The sequence below is a fragment of the Carettochelys insculpta genome, chromosome 4 (assembly GCF_033958435.1).
Source record: "Carettochelys insculpta isolate YL-2023 chromosome 4, ASM3395843v1, whole genome shotgun sequence".
In the NCBI taxonomy this organism is placed as follows: domain Eukaryota; kingdom Metazoa; phylum Chordata; order Testudines; family Carettochelyidae; genus Carettochelys; species Carettochelys insculpta.
The window spans coordinates 85,428,305-85,453,018 of NC_134140.1; the positions used below are offsets into that span (position 1 = coordinate 85,428,305).

Genomic DNA, 24,714 nt, shown 5'->3' on the forward strand with positions numbered 1-24,714 from the left:
CTAGAGTCACATTCTCAGGTCTTCACATCCCGCCTATAGGCATTTGGTAAATCCTATAAATTTAGAGCTCAGAGGAAAGCTACATCCCTCCTCAAATTTTTATTGCTTCACATGCTAGTTTGCTGAATGACATCACCTTGGAAAACCGATAGGGCTAAATTCTTGGACAGTTTTCTTGCAAGGTATTAATCTTACCCTAACTGCATGAGCCTAATTTAACTCTCAGTTACAAGAACATGACCCGAGTTGAATATGCCTGGTCCCCACCTCTGTGTACAGTAAGTGTGGTAGACTCTCTCTCTCTCCAATGAGTCATCTTTCAGCTGTAATACTTCTATGTTGAAACTGGGACACTAGTACCATATTTTGCCATGTCTCCTTGCGAAAACCTCTGTCCAGTGATTCCCACCTCACAGACATCCCTAGAACTCTTTGGTTCAGTGTTTGTACTGGGGGATATGTCCCTTGCCACACACAGAGCATGAACCAGGAGTGGTTCTATTAAAACTGGGTTCTTTAAATTAGACGTTTAACAAGCAAATACACACATTCCCATATTCTGACATTTTATGTTTTACAAGAAATCTTCCAGTGAGTCATTCGTGAAAAAGGAGAAATTTAACAATAAGCAGAGTATAAAGCATCAGATAGTACCAACTTGAAACTTAAGACAGTCCTGATACCACGTAGTTTCATCCCTTCTATCAGAGATCACCTCCGACTGGCGATAAGTTAACCAATCTCCTAATGATATTTAAAAAGGTCAAGCAACTACCGAAGTGATTTGATGAAGTAAACTCTTTCTAAATCAACCCTACCTACTTTGGTTTGGTCCAATCATGTTCTCATCAGCTACAACAGAAGCAGGATTGGGTTTTTCATGTTTTAACATTCTTAAAAGCAAAACTCTTGGCTCAGAGAAGAAATATTGGCAGCAGTTTCTTGGGTCCTTATTTCAGTCTCAGTTTAATTTCCAGTCAGCGGAAGCTTATGATCTGTCCAAAAGACACTCACAGATGTTTCCAGTGACTTGTACAGAGCTCTGAATGAACACTTTGCATCCATTTTCTTTATTAAACAGATTGTGGACCTCACCAAAATTAATAAGCCAATATAATGAGCAGAGAAGGCAAACATGCAACAATACTTCCTGACAATGGTATCTAAAAAGGCAAAAAATCAGTGAGGGAGGATGGTGATTTTCAGTGGAAGAATATTAAGGAACTCACATACAAGTTTTTGGAAATATTTTCCCTTTTTTAGATGCATTTTCTCCAAAAGTTATGAACAAATATTTTCAGTGAAACAGCAACAGGAATCCAGGAAGAAGGGGACTCAAGAAAGAGCCCAAAGGATTATTACATTTGCAAGAGAAAAGACCAAAGGTTTCCCACTTGGAAGGGGAAGAAGGTTGGAGGAAAAATACCCCTTTCAAAAATCAGTTTCCTGATGGAAAGTCTAGGACAGGGGTCTGCAACATGCGGCTCCAGACAGCTCTTTAAGGACCTCTTTGTGGTTCCCAATGCCAGGCAGCTCTTTAAGGACTTCTTTATGGTTCCCAATGCTATTTAAGTATGGTAAACTCTTGTTTATCTGGCATTGGTCCACAGGAACTCTCCATTACCCAGCATTCTGTCCAGCCTCAGCCACCTCCTTCTTACTCTGGCGGACTCTGGCTCCTCCACTCTCCTGCCCAATGTTCACCACTCAGAGCAGCCACGGCCCTCCAAGCAGCGTGAAAGCCACTCCCAGAGTGGTTCCCCGCCCAGTGCCCACCACTGGCAGTGGCTCTCCGGCCAGCCAAACAGCAGCCAGCTCCAGCAGTGGCTCTCTGTCCAGTGCCTGCCACCGGCAGCGGCGGCTCCCCACCCAGCACCCATTACCGCAGAGGCTCCCAAAGCGGCCATGACTCTCCACATGGCAGCTGAACCCAGAGCAGCTCCCCACCCAGTGCTCACCGCCAGCAATAGCCCCCCTCTCCTCTCCCATGCAGCACAGCCATGCCTAAGAACCACAAGCTGCTCCCTGCTATCCCCACCAATAAGGTAATGGGGCAGCAGTTGAGCAAGAGCCAGCACTTGCAGGGCAGGGAGATAGATTTTTGTTACCCAGCATATTTAAATATCTGGCAGCTTCACGCTCCCAGATATGAAAGCGTTTATTGTAAACAAAAACAAACGAACAAACCAACCACTCTCCTGATTATTTTCAACAAACAGTGAACATCTAAAAGTCCAAAGATGAACAGCTCATATCTAAACAGCAAACAATATGTGATCTCAAAATGTTGACTAACTCCCCCCACGTCCCCTACAGAAAGCAGAGGTTTGGGAGTGATAGTCAGGAAGACAGTGGTACAAACACACACAGAAAGCATGAAGAAACAGAATATGTAAAAAGTTTGTGAATGCCGTGCAGTAAACATAGATGGCATTGCACACGGTTCTTAAAACTGTACAAAAAGTACAGTTTGACATTGTTTATTAAGGACCATCTGGCATTCACATGCATTGCGGCTCTTGAATTATTGTTGTTTTTTTTTTGTTTTTTTGTTGTTGTTTTTTTTTTTTACCAAATTGGAAAAAATGGCTCTTCTTGCTATTTTGATTGCTGACCCCAGACCTAGGATGTGAGAACTAGAGAGTGAAGCGTATCAAAAAACAGGCCTAGGTCTCAGGAAATAAAAGGCTCCTTTGAAGTTTACCTTTTAGTCAGCAACTTGTTTTTTCCTTATTCTCAAAAATCTCACGTATTTGAGTCAGAAGGTATTATGGAACTAATTTTTCCTGTTTATTGAAAAATTAAAGGATGAAAAGGCTGCATGGAAAACAAAAAATCCAAGTGCCAGTGACAGCTGTAATGTTTATAATCCAACATCTCTCTCTCATCAATTTATTCCTCTTCCACACAGAACTTAATAAAAACATAAATACCACCAAAACCCGCTAAGACCAATTTTAAATCAAAAATGAGAACCAGTAAACTTGAGACCAAAATTCTTTAGAAAATTTAAGTCATATACGGTCCATCTCATTTAGTGCACACTCAACAAGCAAGCATTATTTTCTTCACTCCCAATTTATCAGTGTGCCTCCTGTGTTATTTTCTGCAAATTATTCAAATCCTGCTCTGAATACCATTATTAAATTTTGTCAGCTGTTTTCCTAGGGTGTTTATTACTATTGCAGCAGAGAACTTGCAAAACTGAATATGCTCTAACACACCAGGACAATATGAAGATGGCATAACCCTCATTTTCTATCTGGAGAGGAGGCATGCTGGGACAGAGCGAGATTAAGGTTAAAAATATCCACTAATTTTGGGTGCCCAATTTCAGATGTCTAGAACCTGATTTTTCAGGTGATTATACAGTTCTTTCTATAACCAGGAGCATGTTCCCCACTGAGTTCAGATGCAGGAATGAATGCTCAGCACTTCTGCAAATCAGATCCCTGATATTGAGTCTGGCTCCCAGGAAATGAAATTTCAAATTGCAAACTGTTAGGTTCAAGCCTGAGACTCTCCTCTTTGTTCCTTCAATACCATGCTTTGTTCACCATGCAGCCTCCAATTTTTTCAATAAATGAATCATACAAGACTCCTAATGACAACTGTCTGCAAGGTTGCTTCAAGTCACCCTGAGAACTTGAGTAAATTACAGCACACTCCCAGGCTGCACCAGTGTGTGCTCTGACCCTATGAGCAACACACTGCCAGCCTTAGCCCCATCCCCATTCTCTAGTATCTGTGTGCATGTTCTCAGAGGACAATCCCACAACTGTCTTCTGCAGTCCTGCACTGGGGAAGCTCTCCTCTGGCTACAACCGAGGGTTCTGGGGGCCCTTCATATCCAGGCCCTCCAGCCTTTCCATGCCGACATAAAAATGGAAGAGTAAGGCTGTCACTGCTAGAGGAAAAAAATAAATTCAGTTGAACACAACTTCCACAACTGGGCATTTTTCAAATATTTTCAATTTCAGGCCAATTTAAAAAATTGTTAACAAATCTCTGACTCCCTAAGAAATAAGCTCTACAGCGGAAATAACAGACAGCTGTAAACTAAAGTTCAGATCTACCATAACCTGAAGTAAGTTGACTGGAAACAAGATTCTAAAGTAAATATAAATTAAACAGAAAGATTTCCTTTAATGGCTGGTGGTGACTTAAAATGACTATAGTCCCCTAGTTCTGTAATACTGAACCACTGCAGCACAACTCTGATGGCAGTCTCCAAGAATCTGAAGGGGAGTTCCAAAGACAATGTAGCTAGTTTGTTCTCAGTGGTGGCAGATGACAGAAGCAGCAGCAATGGTTTCAAGTCGCAGTCTGACAGGCTTAGGTTGGATATTAGAAAAAAGAGAAGTTACTCACTTGTGCAGTAATGATGGTTCTTCGAGATGTGTCCCGGTGGGTGCTCCACAGTAGGTGTCGGGCTCGCCCCAGCACCGCATATCAGAAATTTTCTAGCAGTTTCCTTCGGATCGCGCATGCGCCAATGCGCGCCACTCCTTCGTGTGCTCTCGGTCATGTGCGCGATCCCATCCCCGCCAGTTGCTTGACCCACCACCCCGGATGCTCCTGAAAAACACAGGAAAGAGATCTGAAGCAGGGAGGATGGGCGGGTAGTGGAGCACCCATGGGACACATCTCGAAGAACCATCTTTACTACACAAGTGAGTAACTTCTCTTTCTTCTTCGAGTGGTCCCCGTGGGTGTTGCACAGTAGGTGACTTCCCAGCAGTGGCCCCAAGTAAAGGAGATGGGTAATCGATTCATGTGCAGCTTGCCCTTGAGAGGACTGCTGTCAACAGACGTGTATCCTCCTCGAACACCCAGTGCACGGCATAATGCTTGGCGAAGGTGTCATAAGAGGACCAAGTTGCCGCTCTGCAGACGTCTTTCAAAGGGATTCCCTGAAAGAAAGCCATCGACGCCACCATCACTCTGGTGGAGTGAGCCTTGGGCGGAGCTAGCAGAGGGGTCATACGGAGCTCGTAACACAGTCTTATGGAGGATACAATGTGATTCGAAATCCTCTGGGAAGATGGGACTTCCCCTTTCGACGTGGGTGCGATAGACACCAGAAGTCTGTACGTTTGGAAGGACTTAGTTCTGTCTATGTAAAAGGCCAACGCCCTCCTCACATCTAGCAGGTGCAGCCACGTCTCCTTGCTGGAGCTGTGAGGCTTTGGGTAAAACGAGGGTAATACTATTGGTTCTTTAATGTGGAACTCCGAGGAAACTTTCGGAAAGAAGGCTGGGTGTAATCGTAAGGTCACCGCTTCCTTTGAGAATACTGTGCAGGGCGGTGTTGCCATTATTGCTGTGAGTTCGCTCACCCTGCGGGCTGATGTAATCGCGAGAAGGAAGGTTGTTTTCATGGTAAGTAGTAGGAGGAGTACCGTGGCTAATGGCTCAAAGGGTGGTCCCGATACCGTGTGGAGTACCAAGTCCAAACTCCATGACGGTGGTAGCGGTTTCCGAGGGGGGTACAGATTTACCAGCCCCTTCAGGAACCTTGTGACGATAGGATGGGCGAATATGGTGGGCCCTTCCTCTTTGTGTCGAAAGGCTGATATAGCTGCGAGGTGGACCTTTAGCAAGCATAGAGAGAGAGCCCGTCTCGCTTGAGGTCCAGCAGGTATTCTAGAATTACAGTTATAGGGATGTCCAGAGGAGCTAACTGTTTGGAAGAGCACCAGGAGGTAAATCGTGTCCACTTCTGCTCGTAAGTCCTTCTGGTGGAGGTCCTTCGACTACACTCAGACTTGTTTTACTCCTTCTGAATATGTGCTTTCTAAGGCGCTGAGCCATGGATTAGCCATGCTTGTAGGCGGAGTCCCTGAGGGTGCGGGTGCACTATGGACCCCTGAGCCTGCGTAAGTAAGTCCGGTGCTACCAGTAGGGGGACTGGTGGATGGCCCGACATGCGCAGAAACAGGGGAACCATTGTCGTCTGTCCCAGGTCGGGACTATGAGTATCATCCGAGCTCTCTCCCTTCTGGCTGTCTGTAGAACCTTGTGGATGAGTGTTGTGGGGGGGAACACGTAGAGTAGAGGGCCCTTCCATGAGATCATGAAGGCGTCCCCCAAGGATACTCGCCCTATTCCTGCTCTGGAGCAGTACTGAGGGCATTTCTTGTTGTGTTGGGTGGCAAACAAATTGACTAGGGGAAAACCCCCAAGTGCTAAACATGCGTCGGAGCAGATCTGCCACTCGTGCGTGAGTGCAAAGCGTCTGCTTAGTTGGTCTGCCTTCACGTTGTGGACACCGGGCAAGTACGAGACTTTCAACGTTATGTTGTTGGCAATGCACCAGTTCCACAATCGGACTGCTTCTGCGCATAGCACACGGGACCATGCCCCTCCTTGTCGATTGATGTAAAACATGGTGGAGGTATTGTTGGTATTGATCCCGACTATGCCATAAGAACATAAGAACGGCCATACTGGGTCAGACCAAAGGTCCATCCAGCCCAGCATCCCATCTGCCGACGGTGGCCAATGCCAGGTGCCCCAGAGAAGGAGAACAGAAGACAATGATCAAGTGATTTATCTCCTGCCATCCATCTCCTGCCCTTGTTCAGAAGGCTAGGGCACCATACTTTATCCCTGGCTAATAGCCATTTATGGACCTAACCTGCAAAAATTTATCAAGCTCTTTTTTAAACCCTAATAGAGTCCTGGCCTTCACAGCCTCCTCCGGCAAGGAGTTCCACAGGTTGACTGTGCGCTGTGTGAAGAAAAATTTCCTTTTATTAGTTTTGAACCTACTACCCATTAATTTCATTTGGTGTCCCCTAGTTCTTGTATTATGGGAAAAGGTAAATAATTTTTCTATATTCACTTTCTCCACACCATTCATGATTTTATATACCTCTATCATATCGCCCCTCAATCGCCTCTTTTCCAAACTGAAAAGTCCCAGTCTCTCTAGCCTCTCCCCATATGGGACCCGTTCCAAGCCCCTAATCATCTTAGTTGCCCTTTTCTGAACCTTTTCTAATGCCAATATATCTTTTTTGAGGTGAGGAGACCACATCTGCATGCAGTACTCAAGATGTGGGCGTACCATAGTTTTATATAGGGGAAGTATGATATCTTTTGTCTTATTAATCGATCCCTTTTTTAATAATTCCTAACATCCTATTTGCCTTACTAACTGCCGCTGCACACTGCATGGATGTCTTCAGAGAACTATCCACTATAACTCCAAGATCCCTTTCCTGATCTGTCGTAGCTAAATTTGACCCCATCATGTAGTACGTGTAATTTGGGTTATTTTTTCCAACATGCATTACCTTACACTTACCCACATTAAATTTCATTTGCATTTCATTTCATTTGCATTTCATTCAATTTCATTTCATTTGCATTTCCGAAAATGTCTGCATGCATTGAACACTGCTCTGAGCTCCAGTATGTTTATGTGCAGTGTCTGTTCCGCAGGGGACCATAGCCCTTGCGTCACCTTGCTGCCAATGTGTGCTCCCCATCCTACATGGGAGGCATCGGTTGTAAGAAAAATAGAAATCTGTGGTTCGTGGAAGGGTACTCCCACTAGCAGGTTCTTGGAATCCGCCCACCACACTAGTGACTTTCGTACCTCCGTTGTGGGCGATACTACCCTGTGGATGGTATGGGCCGCTGGTCTGTAAACGCTCACCAGCCAATGCTGCAGGCTTCACATATGTAGCCTGGCATTCTGTACCACGATCATGGTGGCCGCCATGTGCCCCAACAGTTGCAGACATGTTAGGATCGGCACCGTGGGGCTGTACATCATGACTTGTACCAGGGATTTGATGGTGCAGAAGCGGGCGTCGGGCGTCTATTGATGTAATAGAGTCTATGCGCGCCACTATGAATTCTATATCTTGTGTGGGCTCAGTCTTTGACTTTGCGAGGTTGATAACTAGGCCCCGCAAAGTGAACATGTTCGCGGTGACGTGTATCATGCGTAGGACCTCTGCTTTTGAGGCCCCTTTCAGTAGGCACTCGTCCAGATATGGAAAAATGAACACGCCCTGCCTGTGCAGGTAAGCTGATACCACTGCCAGGGTTTTGGTAAAAACTCTGGGTGCCGAAGATAGGCTGAACAGAAGAACTCTGTATTGGAAATGCTGCCCCCCTACCTTGAAGCGAAGGAAACATCTGTGTGCTGGTTGGATTGTTATATGAAAGTAAGCGTCCTGTAAGTTGAAGGCTGCAAACCAGTCTCCATCGTCCAGTGCCGTAAGTATAGAGGCAACTGTAATCATCCTGAAGCGCTGTTTGCGCAAGTACCGGTTGAGGCCCCGTAGGTCCAAGATCGGCCTCCAGCCTCCTGTTTTCTTCTCTGTAAGGAAGTATCTTGAGTAAAAGCCTTTCCCTTGGAATTGTTCCGGTACTCTTTCCACCGCCCCTATGAACATGAGGTGATCCACCTCCTGCTTCAGCCTTGTCTCATGAGAAGGGTCCCTGAGAAGAGGCCGGGTGGGAGGTTTCGGTGGTGGTAGTGACTAGAAGGGGATCGTGTAACCTGTGGCTATAATTTCCAGCACCCATTTGTCTGTTGTGATGTTTTGCCATTGGGAGTAGAACAGTTTGAGGCAATGATGGAACATGAGGTGAGAGTGGCATTGAGAGATGGTGTTGATAGTGCAGTCCTCGACATACCCGTCAAACTTGCTGCCTTTGGGCTTGCCCCGAGGTTGTGCGACTTTGTTGAGGACGTCGCCTGGGGGCCCTGTACTGTTGCTGCTGTTCCTGGCGCCCTTGGTCACAGCCTCGCTGATATTGTGTGTGCTGTGGTTGGTAAGCATAGCGCCTTTGCTGGGGGTAGAATTTCTTTTTCTTGTATGGTGGAGTATAGATACCCAGGGTCCTAAGTGTGGCCCTCGAATCTATGCTGGAGTGTAGGACCGAGTCGGTTGATTCTGCAAACAACTTTTGCTTATCGAATGGAAGATCTACGATCTTCGCCTGTAGATCTCTGGGGATACCGGACGTCTGGAGCCAGGATTCCCTACGCATTACCACTGCTGCGGCTGTTGAGCGTGCTGCTGTGTCTGCCACGTCCAGGGCAATCTGAACTCCCATTTGCGAGGCCGCGTAGCCCTCTTGGACGATCGCCTTTAGTACTGGTTTCTTGTCCTCTGGGAGGAAGTCCATGAGAGAGGTAAGTCTAGAATAATTGTCAAAGTTATGGTTTGACAGATCTGCTGCATAGTTTGCCATTCACAGTAATAAAGTAGAGGAGGAGTAGACCTTTCTGCTGAACAGGTCTAATTTCTTTGCATCTTTATCTGATCCCCCTGATTTATATTGAGGCATCTTTGACCTCTTTTGAGATGATTCCACCACCAAAGAATTGGGCTGTGGGTGGCTGAACAGGAATTCCATGCCTTTGGCTGGGACGAAGTATTTCTTAACTGCCCTTTTATTCGTAGGCAGGATGGAGGCCGGAATCTGCCATATGTTAGTGGCTGATTCCATAATGGCTTTACCCAGTGGGATGGCAATTTTAGATGAAGCTGGGGGTCTCAAATTTTTCAGGAGTTTATGATGTTTCTCCTGCACCTCTGCTATTTGAATGTCCTGTGTGTATGCTACTCTTTTGAACAGATCTGGGAATTGTTTAAGGTCATCCGGGGCGGGGGGGGGGAGATGTCCCCGGGGACAACTGCCTCATCTGGGGAGGGGGAGGCTGGGTGATAACGGCAACGCAGCAATCCCGGAGATCAACTGTGGTGCTGGGTTTTAGCTGTAGCTTTCCCCCATCCTTGCAGGGCAGGTGCCACCCCCTCCCGTGCCAGGGATCTTGGCCCCGTTGTCGGTGCTGAGCTTGGTGCCATCATATGCGGCGCCGCGCGGGTAGCTTCCTGTGGCGCCGTTTGGCCCCGTGCTGGGTGCCCTTCCACCGCTGGCGCCATGAGAGCCAGTGCCGCACGAGGCAGCGCCGTCGATTCCGGCACTTGCCGTGCTGGCGCCCGCGGCGCCCTCTGTTGAATAGTTGGAGGCCCAGCCACGGCCTCGTGCGCAACCATGCTGCCGCTATCATCAGCCCGTGGGTCAGGGCTCTGCGTTCTGCTCGTCCTGCTCACTGAGGTCGCTGGCAAGGATTGAGCTGGGGAGAAAGTTTCTTCTTCTTTTGCACAGAGGGGGTCAAAGAAGCCGCCTTCCTTTTGTGCGACCCTGAGGGCCCTTCTGTGTGAGGCTCCTCCAATGGGTCGGGCTGAAGTGCCTTATCAAACAAGATCATTTTGAGCCTCACTTCCTGTCCTTCCTGGCCCTGGCTGTAAGCTTAGCGCAGTGAGAGCACTTCTGAGTAACGTGGGACTCCCCCAGGCAACGAATGCACTTACTATGCCCATCAGAGGCAGGCATGGCCTCGCGGCATGAGTCACACTTCTTAAACCCTTATGAAGACATCCCGGTGAGTCTTTAACTGTTAATAGGGTACTTAGCTACTAATCACAGTGTTTTTAAACAAACAACATTTACGGCCTTTAGGGTAGCAGAGGCCTAAGCAGCCTTCTTTGTCCGCTCTTCTCCCCTCCATTCCTCTCCTCTCTTACTTGGTTACTTTTTTTTTTTTACTGCCCCCTCCCCTTTTTTTTTTTTTTTTAACGTATATAGTAAAAACAAGCTATCAACTAAGAATTAACAGTCTTGTCTGTCTCAGGCGTTGGAGCCCGAGTGGATTCCATCTGCAGCCGTTGGTGGTTGAGAAGGAACTGGCGGGGACCGGATCGCGCACATGACCGAGAGCACGCGAAGGAGCGGCGCATGCGCGATCCGAAGGAAACTGCTAGAAAATTTCTGATCTGCAGCACCAGGGCGAGCCCAACACCTACTGTGGAGCACCCATGGGGACCACTCGAAGAAGAAACTATTTTAGTAAGAGAGGTGAAGCACTGAACTGAGTTGCCTATTGAAGTGGTGGAATCTCTACCCTTAGAGCTTTTTAACCTCAGGCTTCACGAAGCCGTGGCTTGAATTATTTAGTTGGGGTTGGTGCTGCTTTGAGCAGGGGGTTGGACTAGCTGACCTCCTGAGGTCTTTTCCAACCTATTCCACTCATCCCCAATGTAACAGAAACACTTCCAGAGTGGTCTCCAGAAGCAATGTGTCCTGCTTCGTATTTGCCTCAGGGAATTCCACTAAGTTACAATGTTATGGAAAAGTGCAATTTGTTTTATCTGAGTCACGCTATATTTCAAATGATTTCTTGGGTAAACGCCTGGATTTTCTTTTCTCAAATCTAGTAAATCCCACGGTATTTAGAAACATGACCTTTGAAACTTGAGGAAGTCCTTACATTAAGAAGAAAAATAAAACTGCTTGAATGCAGTTATTAAATAACCAGCACATGCTAGATCAACATTGTCGCAGGCCAAACCAGTACATTTGTGGTGGAAAGTATGGAAATTTTTTTATGAACTTAAGATTCACATCTACACAGACTGCAACTGCCCTGGAAAACTATGGAGCATACGCTTGAAAAAGCTTTTTATCCATGTCTGGAATTCAAAGTCTGAAATATTTGCATTTACCAGATGGCTATTAATATAATTTTTACATTTGATGAATAAAAATATTAAAAAGATCAGCAACCTATTAAGCATGCATATGTGCTGGTAATTACACAAAAGGAATTCATACATTATCTCTCATCTGTAACTGTGTTTCTTATCTGCAGTCCTCTCAGATATCAACAACACAGTCAAAGCCATTCTATCAGTCACAAGCCTTCCCACTGCCTTTTAGGATAACAAAGAAAAATAAATGCCTGATAAGAGGATGCTGGTATGGGGGGAACCCTTTTGTGAAAGGCTTTAAAATCTGTAGTATAAACATTGCAGCACAACTGGAAAATCTTTATAGCCCTGGCCTGGTGCCAAAGTTGTTGGCGCAGCAAGTCCAAACATTCCACTGATTTCAATAGAGCTTCCATGCAACGTCAGCACCACTGCAACGGATCCCTTAGACACCGGAGAAAAGTAGTCAGACCAGTAGTCTATTTCTCCCTAACACCCCATAAATTAACCTGCCTTTCCCCCACTCCCGATATACCAATCCCTTTGTTCTCCTTCCTAAGGCCCACTTTAATGGGGATACAGTTCTAAAATATTTGTTGGGGTGCATAACTGTATCTCAGCAGAAATATTCAGTCTCCACTTGAAATTAAATATCAGCTCCAGGAGGAACTATCATCAGCTCTTTCACTGTCTGAACACATGAATTACATGATCTTTTCTCGTCCAGCTAGTGTTTTCTCTAAGGTAATCACGCACATGGCACACATGTAGTCTCTTACAACTTCATTACCTGCACACAGGCTGCACATGAAAAGACATGGTTACACAACAGTCCCAGCACAATTGCAGTGTCCAGGGATTACACAGTTGAGACTGGATTCTATGTATCCAGATTTACATTTGGCTACATGTTATCCCTGTTACAGAGCCACTGAAGGAATCTGTAAAATGTGCCACATAATTCTCCTGTTTTCAGTGCTGAAGTTGGGAGTGAAATGTCCAAAGATACAGATAGGATAATTATTAAAGTTAAAATGTGAAATAATTCTAAAGCTCGCTATCGTTTTTCATCCTGACAAATCCCGAGGACTTTTAAGAGCATTATACATACTACTCCATTAATTCGCAGCCACATAAAATGTGAAATAAACACCAAGATGGATGCTACTCTTCACAACTGTGGCAAGAGAAGACATTTTGGCCACAGCAAAACACCCAGTATTGTGCAATAGAGCCTTGTGATAACTAATATCCATGTCACACTGTTGTTTTGAAAGTTCTAGAATGATCCACATGGTATTCTACATGGAACAGAGGACGCCTTAAGTGAAGCACGTGTGGGGTTTTGAATCAAACTCCTGAATACTAGCAAGACAAACCACCAGCTGCAAACTTGCAACAAAACCTGATATTCATTGAGCTCCCAATACCCCAGAAGCAGTTTCACACAAGCAAAATTCCATTCACACAGGGCAAGAGCAGCAGATATTTCTCCCTGCTCCTACCTCCAATACTCCTCAACAGCTCCAAATCAGTCTGTTAAATAGAACTAAAGAAGTGATCCAGGTGCACGCTACTTGTATGTCTGACTGCTTTTGTGGCTGACAGGCAAATCAGCACACCAAGCACAGAATTTCTACACCAGTAGTCTCCAGTATGGTATTGGTATCTAAAGGTTAAAAACAATGCTGTTCCAAAGATAACAAATCCATTTATCAAATTCCACATCTGTGATAAGAGCTAAGTGAAACAATGTAAACCTCTCACACAAATCCTATTTAATTCCTGCAGGTACTTTCTTAATCACATTGGTCATTGTAGACAGAAAAATCTATTGCAAAGAAGCTACAGTACTGTCTAACTTAAGCTAAATTAATCCTTTTTAAATTATCGCATTCCTTATATTAAAACAAGTTAATAGTGAAGTTTTATTTACCCGTCAAAAGTTTCATAACCACTAAAATAAATTTCTGGAATTAGTTAACAGATTTGAAGTTGAAAGGTAGATGCCATGATAAAGTTAATTTGCCAGTACTTCCTACACAGGGGTAGGAGAGATCACCAAAAAGAAAATACACCTTAATACATGTGCAGTGACTACTGGCAAATAATTATGATTTAGTTTTGGTCATTTTAACTATTTTCATTTATTTAAAGGACAATTACTTATACGTACTGAGTCTTTAAAACAAAAGCCATGAACAGGGAAGCCTGACATTTAAAGTGGAATATCTTATATTTTTTCTAAAGCACTTTTCAGTCTAGCTTTTATCCACTTTTAAAAATTAACGAGCATAACATCTCAAAATAAGTTCTGTGAGACATAATCAGCATTAATCCCTCTGTGGTACAGTTCCGCATGTTCATCTCTTGCCTTGTAGTGGCATATTACCATGTGTGCAGATAGCTGAAAAGTCATTCTAAATGTCTCAATCCTACTGCACACAAGATGGATTTTTTTTTTGGCACTAAAAGTCCTCCAATTTAATCCTTCATCTATTGTATTAAACAGAAGAGATGCAAGGATACAACCTGTGTACTCAAAAAACATGCCAATAAGCTTACTGGGTAAAAAAGAAAGCTACCTTTACAGTTAGTTTTCCTTAAAGATATGCTCAAAGCCAAACCCAACATTTTGCTGCATAGCACAACTACAATGGAACAAGTTCATCAACCACAAACACCAGCCTATGCCCCTTATTTCTACTCCCCATAACTGCTGCCTCCAATCATGAAACAAATTCAGTTATTCAGTAATTTTCTGTCTTTTTTTTTTTTTTTTTCCGAGCAATTGCTTTTAATTGGTCCTTTTCTTTAGGCAGTATCATGCCTTCTTCCTTTTGTTCTCATCCTCCTTCTGCAAAAGAAACACCAGAGCACGCAGGTTTGTTTTGTTTTGTTTTTTAAATTATGGTTCATCTTAGAATCTCAACGTCAAGCAATCCCTCCAGCACAACATATGTTTAACACACAATGCAGAATCCTGGGGCAATTCAGAAGCACTCTCTGTTCACTGCCCATTAACTTGAACTCTGCTCCAACCCAGGCCAGCATGGCAGAACCTCAGACATTTTTCCTCCACTAGGTTTGCTACTGCCAGAAAAAAAATAAAGAGATTAAAATTGGAGACAATGGCAAGGGACAAATTAACTGCTGAATCTGAATCTGAATCTAACTTTGTCACCCTCTAGTGCCTGGTCCACTTGAGTCTGTTATTGTTTCTGGCTAAAAAACTTAGGCCAGCAATGGGTAACCAAAAACAGGGAGAGGGCTGCATAAGTGGGCCTCCTTGACCTCAGTGGACTGCAGCAACCCATGGCCCACTAGGGCTCTTCCTGTGCTCCCACCCCACCCGCTCTCTGTCCCTCAGCTGACGTGTGGTGTCCCAGCTCTGGAAGGGAGAGGGAACAGAATGGACAAAGTACATATCAGGCCATTTGCAGCTCCAGAAATTCAGGGCAGAAGTGGGAGGAATAAGAAGTGCAGGGCTTTGGTGCCCCAAAGCACGAGAGGCATGTGGGGAGGTTGGCAGGTGGAGCCTCAGTGGGTCACATGCAGCCTGCACCACTCCCTTAGGTGGTTTAACTAAAATGGTTAAGGAATGTTTGGAGCCCTTGTTTAATACCTGCTGATGGTCCAAACATCTTTCCATTCTTTCAGGTGGTCTACAAATTTTGCATTTGCATCTTTTTTGTTTTCAATATGATATGCAAACAATGTTACATCAATATATGTTTTTGCATTTAATCTGTTACTACCATTCTGGGCCAATGTACTGTCATAGCCGTCATTTTCAAAGCCTTTTCCCTTAGTAAGAAGCACCTGCAATCTGTAAATCCAGATTAGTGAAGAGATGGCACAATAATAAATCACTGAGGCCAACACAGGGCTGATTATGATAATGGCAAACAATGCTAACTGGTTCTTATTTTAATTCTTCACACAATTTTTTCCCCAGTAAAACATTGTTGCAACTCACCAGGATTTCTCTTTGTTCTTCCAGATTTTTTAAGAAATTTGAGAACTCACACAGGGATGCATCTGTAACATAAAGAAAAATACAGAATAGGACTGCATAACAAAAAATCAGTAATGCACACAGGTGTCTCACACACAGAGCTCTTACGTACCTATACATCTTTCATCATCTGTCTCTGCATCACCAATGAATTCAAATTTAAAATCCCTCAGAGAGTGAGCAAACTTTCTTTGGGCTGCCGAAAGATCTGAAACACAAACAACAAGGATTTAATTCAAACAAAAGCCTTTAGCTACTTGAATGTTTCATTTCAGAGAAGTGTATGTCATTATATATAGATATCTTTCAAAAGGCCTTAGGAGTTTGTCGTCCTATACAGAAATGAATCGCTTTAGTAGAAGTGCAGAATTCCACAGCTATTCAATTTGTAAATCCCATTTAAAAAGGCAAATGCCTAGCACAGCAAACCTCTTGTACTGCAATAATTCCAACTTTCCTAGCAGATTCTCACTGGTGCCTTTATTGACAGTATTTGACTGCTGTTGACATAAAACTGCTGTTGCTTTGTGCATACTATTTCCTTCCTCCAGTATATATTAACTAGCCAAAATTCCGGTCTCAGTTATAATAATGAATGTTATAAACCATCATCCAGTATTGTTGCTGAAAGCAAAACAGATGCTCTTCTACTCCAGTATCTGATTATGGTAAATGAGAGAGAGTCTGGGATGCCTCTAGCTCCAAAATGCTGGCCTCCATGGACAAGAGGATGGAAGTCCCCATACTCTCAACATGCAGTGAAGATTCTTATATTTTCACACTCGGACAATATTAACAATAATTTAATTTTTAATCTTTTAGCTATCTCATGCAAGTCAGGAGGACTAGGAGCAACTATTACATAAGACACTGTGTAAACATTTTATTCTCAGGATCAGTTGAAGTTGAAACAACACAAACTGTTCTTACACTTCTTTAGCACATACTGTTTCCAGTTTGCTGTAAATTTTTCTCAATTTCCTAAATAATGACACCTGTGAGTCCAAATGCTACACCACACTGTGTGGTATCAATTAATTTAAGGGATACTACTCACTTCAAATACCTAAATACAAAAGCCACACATTTAATGATCTCTTTCCTTTGTCTCACACTCCCTTTCTCTCACATCTCTTCTGTTGGTTCCTGCTTCCCCTCCCACTTACACTTCTCCCTGCATCCCCACCCTTTGTGTGACAGCACCATGCTACTTGATCCCTATTGATCACTGTTTGGGTTTTTGCTTCTCTCTTGCAAATGGTTCTTCAACTGGGCATTCTGCCTTCCACATCCAGGCTCTGAAGCGGGGTCGGGGGAAGCACCCTGACTGTCATCACAGGAAGAATACTCCCATACCAGGAGAAAGAGAAAGGCACTTTCAAATGAAAATGCAAGGGTGCATGTAATGTTGGAAGCAAAAGGTACATAAGTTCACATGCTTCACTGTTACAAGCAGCTTAGGACAAATTATTGTATGATTTAAAAATCAAGACTGAGATCCATCTCACTCATTGTCTGAGCTAGAAAACTAGAACTTAAGGTGGGGGGCACGATGCTGTACTGAATTTATGGAATAACGGTATAAAAATAATTAAATGGTAAACTTGTTCATATCTGGGATCCTGGGACCGTGAGGTTGCCGGATATCCAAATATCCTGCATAATAGAGAGGTATACCTAGCAATGCATAACACTAAAGAAAAACAAGATTAGATATTAAGAAACAAAACAGAAGTTTATACAGAGTACTTGATTTACCAACAACAGTAGTATTGTACACAGAAAGGACCACCAGGAACTGAGCTCAGATTTTTGCTTGAAAAAAGCCCAAGAGGAGCAAAAAGAACTTTTCGGTGGTCTGGGATTTTTGTTTGGACTTTTGTTATTCAGATTATTGAGCCATGTGGATACCTGGGAAAGTTTAAAAATAAAAGGTGAAGGGACGTGAGGCAAGGAGCCCCCACAGCACCTTGCTCACCCAGCTGAAGAAGGGAGAATATAGAACAAACACACTTCATGGTAACCTCCATATACCAAGCTTTATATTTGGGCTGCTAAATCCTTCAAAGACAGAAGGTTGCTAAGGGTGGAGGGAGAGTGCACAGCAAAAAGAAAGAAATCAGAGCAATGACTGGTTATTTGTAGTCCCATGTGCAGGGCAAAACAATTCATCACCAAAAACTGATCTAATGTGTCAACTCAGTACTAGCCACGGAATTGTGGGAAAGATGACCAGTACATAACTTCTGGGAAAGAACGAAGCATTGAAGTATTATTTTCAGGAGTGGAGGATTGTCACCACTTGTCCTGTCTCAGTACATTTTACCTAGAATCCAGCATGGTCTTATTTTAGTCTATTAAAATGTTACAATTAATTTCTATTTTTCTTTCCTGTGCCAAATAAATATTTTCCTAACATAGGTGGATTTTGTTTTCCCGTGACTGGAGACCATCACTAGTGCATAATCATTTCCATGGAAAAAGTCCTGAAACTTTGGGCCTCTTACCTCCCCCAGAGAAGGCTGAGATTAGATAACAGGCTTGAGCACTCAGGTGAAGACATGGGGGTATGAGAGGGAGCCATTCCCAAGGCAGTGAACACAGGACACTGAACGTAGTCTAGCTCAGAATGGGGAAATTTGAAGACGAGGAAGGACAGGATTTATTTGAGGTTTGGAGGAGTATGGCTCAAGTAAAATCCTTGAAAGGCATGTAGCTATTTTAATCTTCTCTGGAAATCATTAGGCTACTGGTTCACTATTCACCCTCGTACAGTCTACCTGCTCGAGGAAAGACAAACATTGTTGTGATTGCCACAAATACTGTAGAACTCCATAGTACATGCTGACTTCATGAGAAAGACTATGTGGCTTTGCTTTGCTTCCGCAAACGGTGCCAGTTTAAAAATCACTCCACTAACACTGTGACATCACTGTTTACTGGGCAGTGACCAATCTACACGACACCAGATTCCAACAGCTCCATGTACTCCAATGTTAAAAGCAACTTCACTGTCACCAATCCCAAGTGCTGCTTTAAGTAACAACAAAGTAACAATGCTCTTTGTTAGGTGATCTCCTAGGTCTTCTATATATGACAGCAGATTCAAACCAAGTTGCAACAGCCAGATTTAATCTAATGCTGACCGTTTTCATAGTCTACCCTCACTGCAGTCTCTGGCAGTTCATTACATCACTGTCCTTCTTTGCAATAAATTGCATTGTCTCCTTTTTTTTTTAATCACCGACTTACACATATTCTTTAAAACAAAGCAATTCACACAGAAAAACAATCTTTGTTTAATGTTTGTTAAAGTTGCTCTTTTTGACCTTAATAACATTTTCCTTGCATGCTGAGAGGGCACCACATACCAAGCAGGCCAGCAAATGCACTTCTGATTCTCTGCCTACAATAATAATACAAAATGCATGAACTCATCTAATGACCCTCCTGCAGAATAACCAAGGCTTCATAATTGACATATGGCCTTAACACCAGCATACATAAAAGAACATATTAAAAGTAGTACTTTTTTCCTTCTTTTAATGTCTGCTTGCATCTGTTTTTCGACTTCTTAAACACACACACACACACACACACTCTCTCTCTCTCTCTCACTAACTTTGAAAAGCAGTAAGTACTTATTTTTTAAAAATATACTATCCAGCAATGGGAAAGTGCTTTTCAAAAGTCAATATCTGAGCAAAATGGTTTGTACAAAACATTCAGCATCACCAGATTAATGCTTGCAGAAGCTGAATATTCACAACTGTATGTGTTTAAAAAAAAATCAACCAAGTGAGCAGCGAGCATAATATAATCCAAGCAGTTTTGAAGTTTGCCAAAGTTTTAAGTAACTGAAAGCAGGAAATTATAAAGTGTCTGGTAACCTTACGTGGAGGTTAATTGCCTGTAAATGGAAGTTCTTGGAGATGTGAGAGCCCTGTCTGTATTCCACAGATGAGTACACATGCAAGCCACAGTCCGGTCTGGAGATTTGTAGTAAGTGGTGTCTATTGGCACACACATGCACAGTTGTTCTCCTCATACTCCAGTCTGAGCCCTTAAGTGTTAGGGCAGGCTGGAGCCTCTCCAGTTCCTCCTCTTACCACAAATCAGGCAAGATATGAAGCAGAAGGGAAGCAGGATGGGTAGTGGAATTCAGATACAGCCCACACACCTCAGAGAACCTCCCCTTACACATAAGTAAACACCATCACTTCTATGAGTGTTGGACTGTAGCTATGTCTTCACTGGCAAGTAAATTTGAAAAATCTGTCCCTCTTTCAAAAGAGCAGATGGAGCGTCTACACACAAAATGCGCTTCTTTGAAAGAAAATCAGAGGAACACAGCGTGGCTTTCGAAATCACTCCTCCAATCCTGAATTAGAAAGAGCACTTCCTTTTAAAATACTCTTTTGAAAAAGGACATGTGTAGATGCTCCACAGCCCACACTTCTGAAAGAGGGGTCCTCCACAGACCCCGTCGAGAAGACCTGATGAGACGTCCTGCGCATTGGCAGCAGGGCTCTGTGGTGTGTGTCTGGTCGTGTTTAAAGCCCCAGAAATATAGAAATACAGCTGTTATTGTTTCTGAATGGACCTCTGAAAGCTGGATAACAAATATTGTTCTGAAAGCTTCTGTTTCTTAATAATAGGTAGACAGTGAAGTGAAAGGTTCAGTGAAGATTTCTACATTTTGTATTAATTCTATTAATTTTATCCTTATTAAAACTATAGGAATTTTCTGTACAGACATATCTGCAGGTTTTGTGTTTGGCTCAAGACTCTTAAAAATGCAACAAATTTAATGGAACTTGCCTAGACAACACAGCCCAATTTTTATTAACTATCTAATAACTAATTTAGGTTAGTCACAAACAAATTTCAGTTCCTCTCACTTTTCACAAAAGGAAAAGTTTTTTAAAAACTGAAAGTCAAATCCAATCCCAGTAAGTTTGCAAATAAAAAGATGTTTGCAATTTATTACAGAAAAACACAATATTTGGCATTCGATTGAAGTTACTTTAGGTCAAGAGTGAAATATTTTTCATATACAAAATAGTTTCACATATCAAGACATTTTTCTTGCTGGATTAATATCCTTTTATAGACATAGCCCTATTTTCAGAAGAAGAATTTATAAGATTGTAACATCCATGTTTTTAAAAAGCTGTTGCATCCCAACATCAACAAAACCATCAATAAAACTGAAAATCTAGAAACTGCAGTAGGTAAGAAGAAACACTAAAGTAACTCAGGATAAGTACACAGGTGGGTAGACAGGAATTCGGGGCCACAGGACTGCACAATTAATGGGCCCTTTGTCCCCATACCTCACATGGAACCACAAGTGACCCCATTCTCTGCCCACAGAAACCCCAAGCTACACCCCTCAATCAGAGGCCCTCCAGTAGGTGGCACTGCCATCCCCCACCTGCCTCGAGGTGCCCCTCCCATCCTGCTTCACCTCTCCCCCCACGCACTGCTTCCCACACACCCAGCAGTCTTGTATCCATCTCAGCTCCTTTCCCCTGTCTCCAGCTCCCCACAGCAAGCCCTGCTCCCTTCCACATGCAGTTTTCCCTTACCAGTCCACTTCCCCCACCCCCATTGGATTCTCACTCCCTGCAGTCCTGTGCCTGGCTGTAGCCTCCAGGGCTCGGCTCCTCCATCTCTTCCCAGCACCCCGACCCCATCCATTCCCAGCTCAGCTCTCCCCTCCCGGCTCACTCATATAGATACAAAACTGCAGCAACTGCTGATGCAGTCGGCCAGCTCCTCTCCCATCTCCGCCCTCCCACCAAAGCTCCCTCTTGCTCGAGCACTGTTGGGCAGGGTGCAACACAGGCCCAGCACTGCCACTCTGGGACTCAGGAGCACACCCCTAGGAGCCTGTCAGTCCAGCTGGACAATGTAAAAGAGCCGAGATCTAACAACCCCCTCTACTGTTGCAATGGAAGGGATGACCGAGGGTCTCTCTAACTCACCCACAGCCCGGGGGGCAGTTGCCTACTTTGCTTCCCTTTGTCAGGATTTAACAAGTTTACTGGCTGTGTGCTTCTTTTTACATAGATAATGAGTTAGAATTCATTCTACTGCATCTAAAACCCAGCCATTGTTTGAGCTGATTCTGCTGCACTCTGAAAACTAACCATTGAAGCACAATCCTGCAAAAAGAGTCTGGAAATGAAAGACTGGAAAACAGAAAAAATGTATTTTCTCTATCTAACCTCAGAAAACCACACCAAATAAACAGAATAAATAGCAAAGGGGACAGCTGATACAAAAATCAGTTAATTCTTAAGTTATCTAAAGACACAATGGCCGTGTCTACACTCGCCACAAACTTCAAAATGGCCATGCAAATGGCCATTTCGAAGTTTACTAATGAAGCGCTGAAATACATATGCGGGCGGCCACGGCATTTAGAAATTGGCGTGGCTCGTCCAGACGGGGCTCCTTTTCGAAAGGACCCCACCTACTTCGAAGTCCCCTTATTCCTATGAGCAGATGGGAATAAGGGGACTTTGAAGTAGGCGGGGTCCTTTCGAAAAGGAGGCCCGTCTGGATGAGCTGCGCAGTGGCGAGCCGTGTCAATTCCGAAGTGCTGCGGCCGCCCACATGCTAATGAGGCGCTGAATATGTATTTCAGCGCTTCATTAGTAAATTTCAAAATGGCCATTTGGATGGCCATTTCGAAGTTTTTGGCTAGTGTAGAGACGGCCAGTAAGAACAGTGTCTCTAATAAGAAATAGCCACAGCTAAAAAGGGTGGGTTACCATAATGGCGAAGAGCTAGCTGTGAGTAGCTATACATAACACACAAACTTTTGTTTTCATTTATTTTCTGCATTTTTAAATTAAAAACAACTGTTTATAACAGTTACGTAATTAAGATACAAGCATCGGAGGGGTAGCCCTGTTAGTCTGGATCTGTAACAGCAACGAAGGGTTCTGTGGCACCTTATAGACGAACAGAAAAGTTTTGAGCATGAGCTTTCGTGAGCACAGACTCACTTCATCAGATGCACAGCATCTGTGCTCACGAAAGCTCATGCTCAAAACTTTTCTGTTAGTCTACAAAGATGCATTGAAGCTGATACTGTATCTTAATTATGTAACAGCAACAAAGGGTCCTGTGGCACCTTATAGACTAACAGAAAAGTTCTGAGCGTGAGCTTCCGTGAGCACAGACTCACTTCATCAGATGCACAGCATCTGTGCTCAGAAAAGTTTTGAGCATGAGCTTTCGTGAGCACAGATGCTGTGCATCTGATGAAGTGAGTCTGTGCTCACGGAAGCTCACGCTCAGAACTTTTCTGTTAGTCTATAAGGTGCCACAGGACCCTTTGTTGCTGTTACATAATTAAGATACAGTATCAGCTTCAATGCATCTTTGTAGACTGTGTTGCACACTTGTAGGCTTTCCAGGGAAAAAGTTATGACTTCAGATTATAGAAACTAAGACAAATATTTTGTATGCCAATGAAAATATATAGCATATTCCCTAAATACCCTGCTCTGCAGCAGAAATATTTGTCATGTTTTGACTAGCACGTTTTGATTATTGGGGGTCAAGGACACTATTACTACTCTACACTTTAGTACAAGCACAACTAACACTTGCAACAAGTCAGTTGCAAAATCGTATGATCTATGAGGAAACTGCCAAAGACCGTACTGCAGTCAGTTTGGTCCCATGTTCATTGTACATTGTACAAGGGTAGGTTGAAAGCAAAGGAGGGACAGCAAGACACACAAACACAGCTGGGGAACCAACATGCAAAAGCTTTCAATTTTTTTAGTTGTGTGCGCTATTACATAATGGAGTATGGATTAAAGCATTATTTTATTTGCCTTATAGTACAGAGATGTAAATCCCGAAATAAATTCCCCGGCATCAAAAAAAAAAAAAAAAGAATGACTAGATGGTGCAAAAATTAGGCAACTGCTGGCAAGGCAAACTCTTAAATATGTGCTTCCAAAGGTCAACCACAGAGCAATGGTGGAAGCATTTCTCTCTCCACCTTGCAGATATTATACAAATCACAACATGCAGCAACAAAAGCAGGGGTAGGGAACCCCTGGTCCATGGTCTGGGTGCTGACTGCAGCTTGCCTGGATCTAGACCCAAGGCTCAGGGCTATCCTCCATAGCACAGGGAGGGTTTGAAGCCCTGAGCCCCGCGGATCAGCTCAGGCAAGCTACCGTCTGGATCCAGACCGGGGGCTCTGATGAGGCCAGGGAGAGGAGGAAGCAGCATCAGGCTCCGGTGCTGGTTGCTGCTGTTCCCCCAGATGAGCAGCAAGAACTCAGCAGAAGTGGCCGGAGGCTTTGTACTGCTGCCTGGGAGCAGAGGCAGGAGATACAAACCCATGTGCATTTAGGGGTGCTGCAAAGGTAAGCTGTACCCCAGTCACCCAGAGTCCACTCCCCTTGACTGCTCCTGTACCTCTTCCCAGCCCCCTCCCACACAGACCCTGCACTACAAACCCTTCAACCACTTCCCACCTGTACCACCCACCCATCTCTTGCACCTGTCCAGACTCCACACCCACACTCTGCTCCTGACCCTCCCTCTGAAACCCTGCACGCTCACACTGGCCCCTCCCTTAGACTCCATACCCCAAACCTTCCTGCACCCTTCCTCCCACCCTGACCCTTCCACCCTGAACCTATTCCTGCACCCCACTCCATATGGATCACCCACCCTGAAGCCCACTCCTGCACCCCGCTCTGGCCAGACTGACCATCCATAGCCTGGTCCTGAACACTCCCTCCTGCTCAGACCCCTCAATTTCCTGCACCCTCCCTCCCATTCCATCCCACAGTCAAAGACCACATCAGTGAAGGTTTTTTTTCTCACTTCCATGGTCCCTGAATGATTTGCCAATGGGTCAGTGAATCAGTTAAACATTCTTTGCTGGTATCCAGGCGCCCAGTGCCACTGTGTGTTCATGTTATATACTGTGAATGAAGAAATTGTTATGTTGGGGTGCAGGGTGAGGAGAGGAGAGGAAAGGGGGGGAAAAAGGTGATCATGTAACTAAAATCTGCCTCAAACACATAGGCTGTGGCCACACTTGGCCAAAATGTTGAAATGGCAATGGTAATGGCCAAATCGAAGAATACTAATGAAGCGCTAAATTGAATATTCAATGCCTCGTTAGGA

The 24,714-nt window shown here is 44.0% G+C and overlaps 1 protein-coding gene across 4 annotated transcripts in view; it reads right to left on the bottom strand.

The window, feature by feature from the left end:
* ARHGAP10 (Rho GTPase activating protein 10) overlaps positions 1–24,714 on the bottom strand; it is a 256,881-nt gene that overhangs the window by 165,772 nt on the left and 66,395 nt on the right. For 3 of the 4 annotated variants that reach the window (XM_074993204.1, XM_074993205.1, XM_074993202.1), the window contains exons 2-3: positions 15,653–15,748; positions 15,502–15,563 (exon numbers count right to left, since the gene is read on the bottom strand). The exons of the other annotated variant lie outside the window; for it this stretch is intronic. In XM_074993204.1, the coding sequence (XP_074849305.1) occupies positions 15,502–15,563; positions 15,653–15,748 (158 nt within the window). The remainder of the gene's footprint in view (positions 1–15,501; positions 15,564–15,652; positions 15,749–24,714) is intronic. 4 annotated transcript variants of the gene reach the window in all.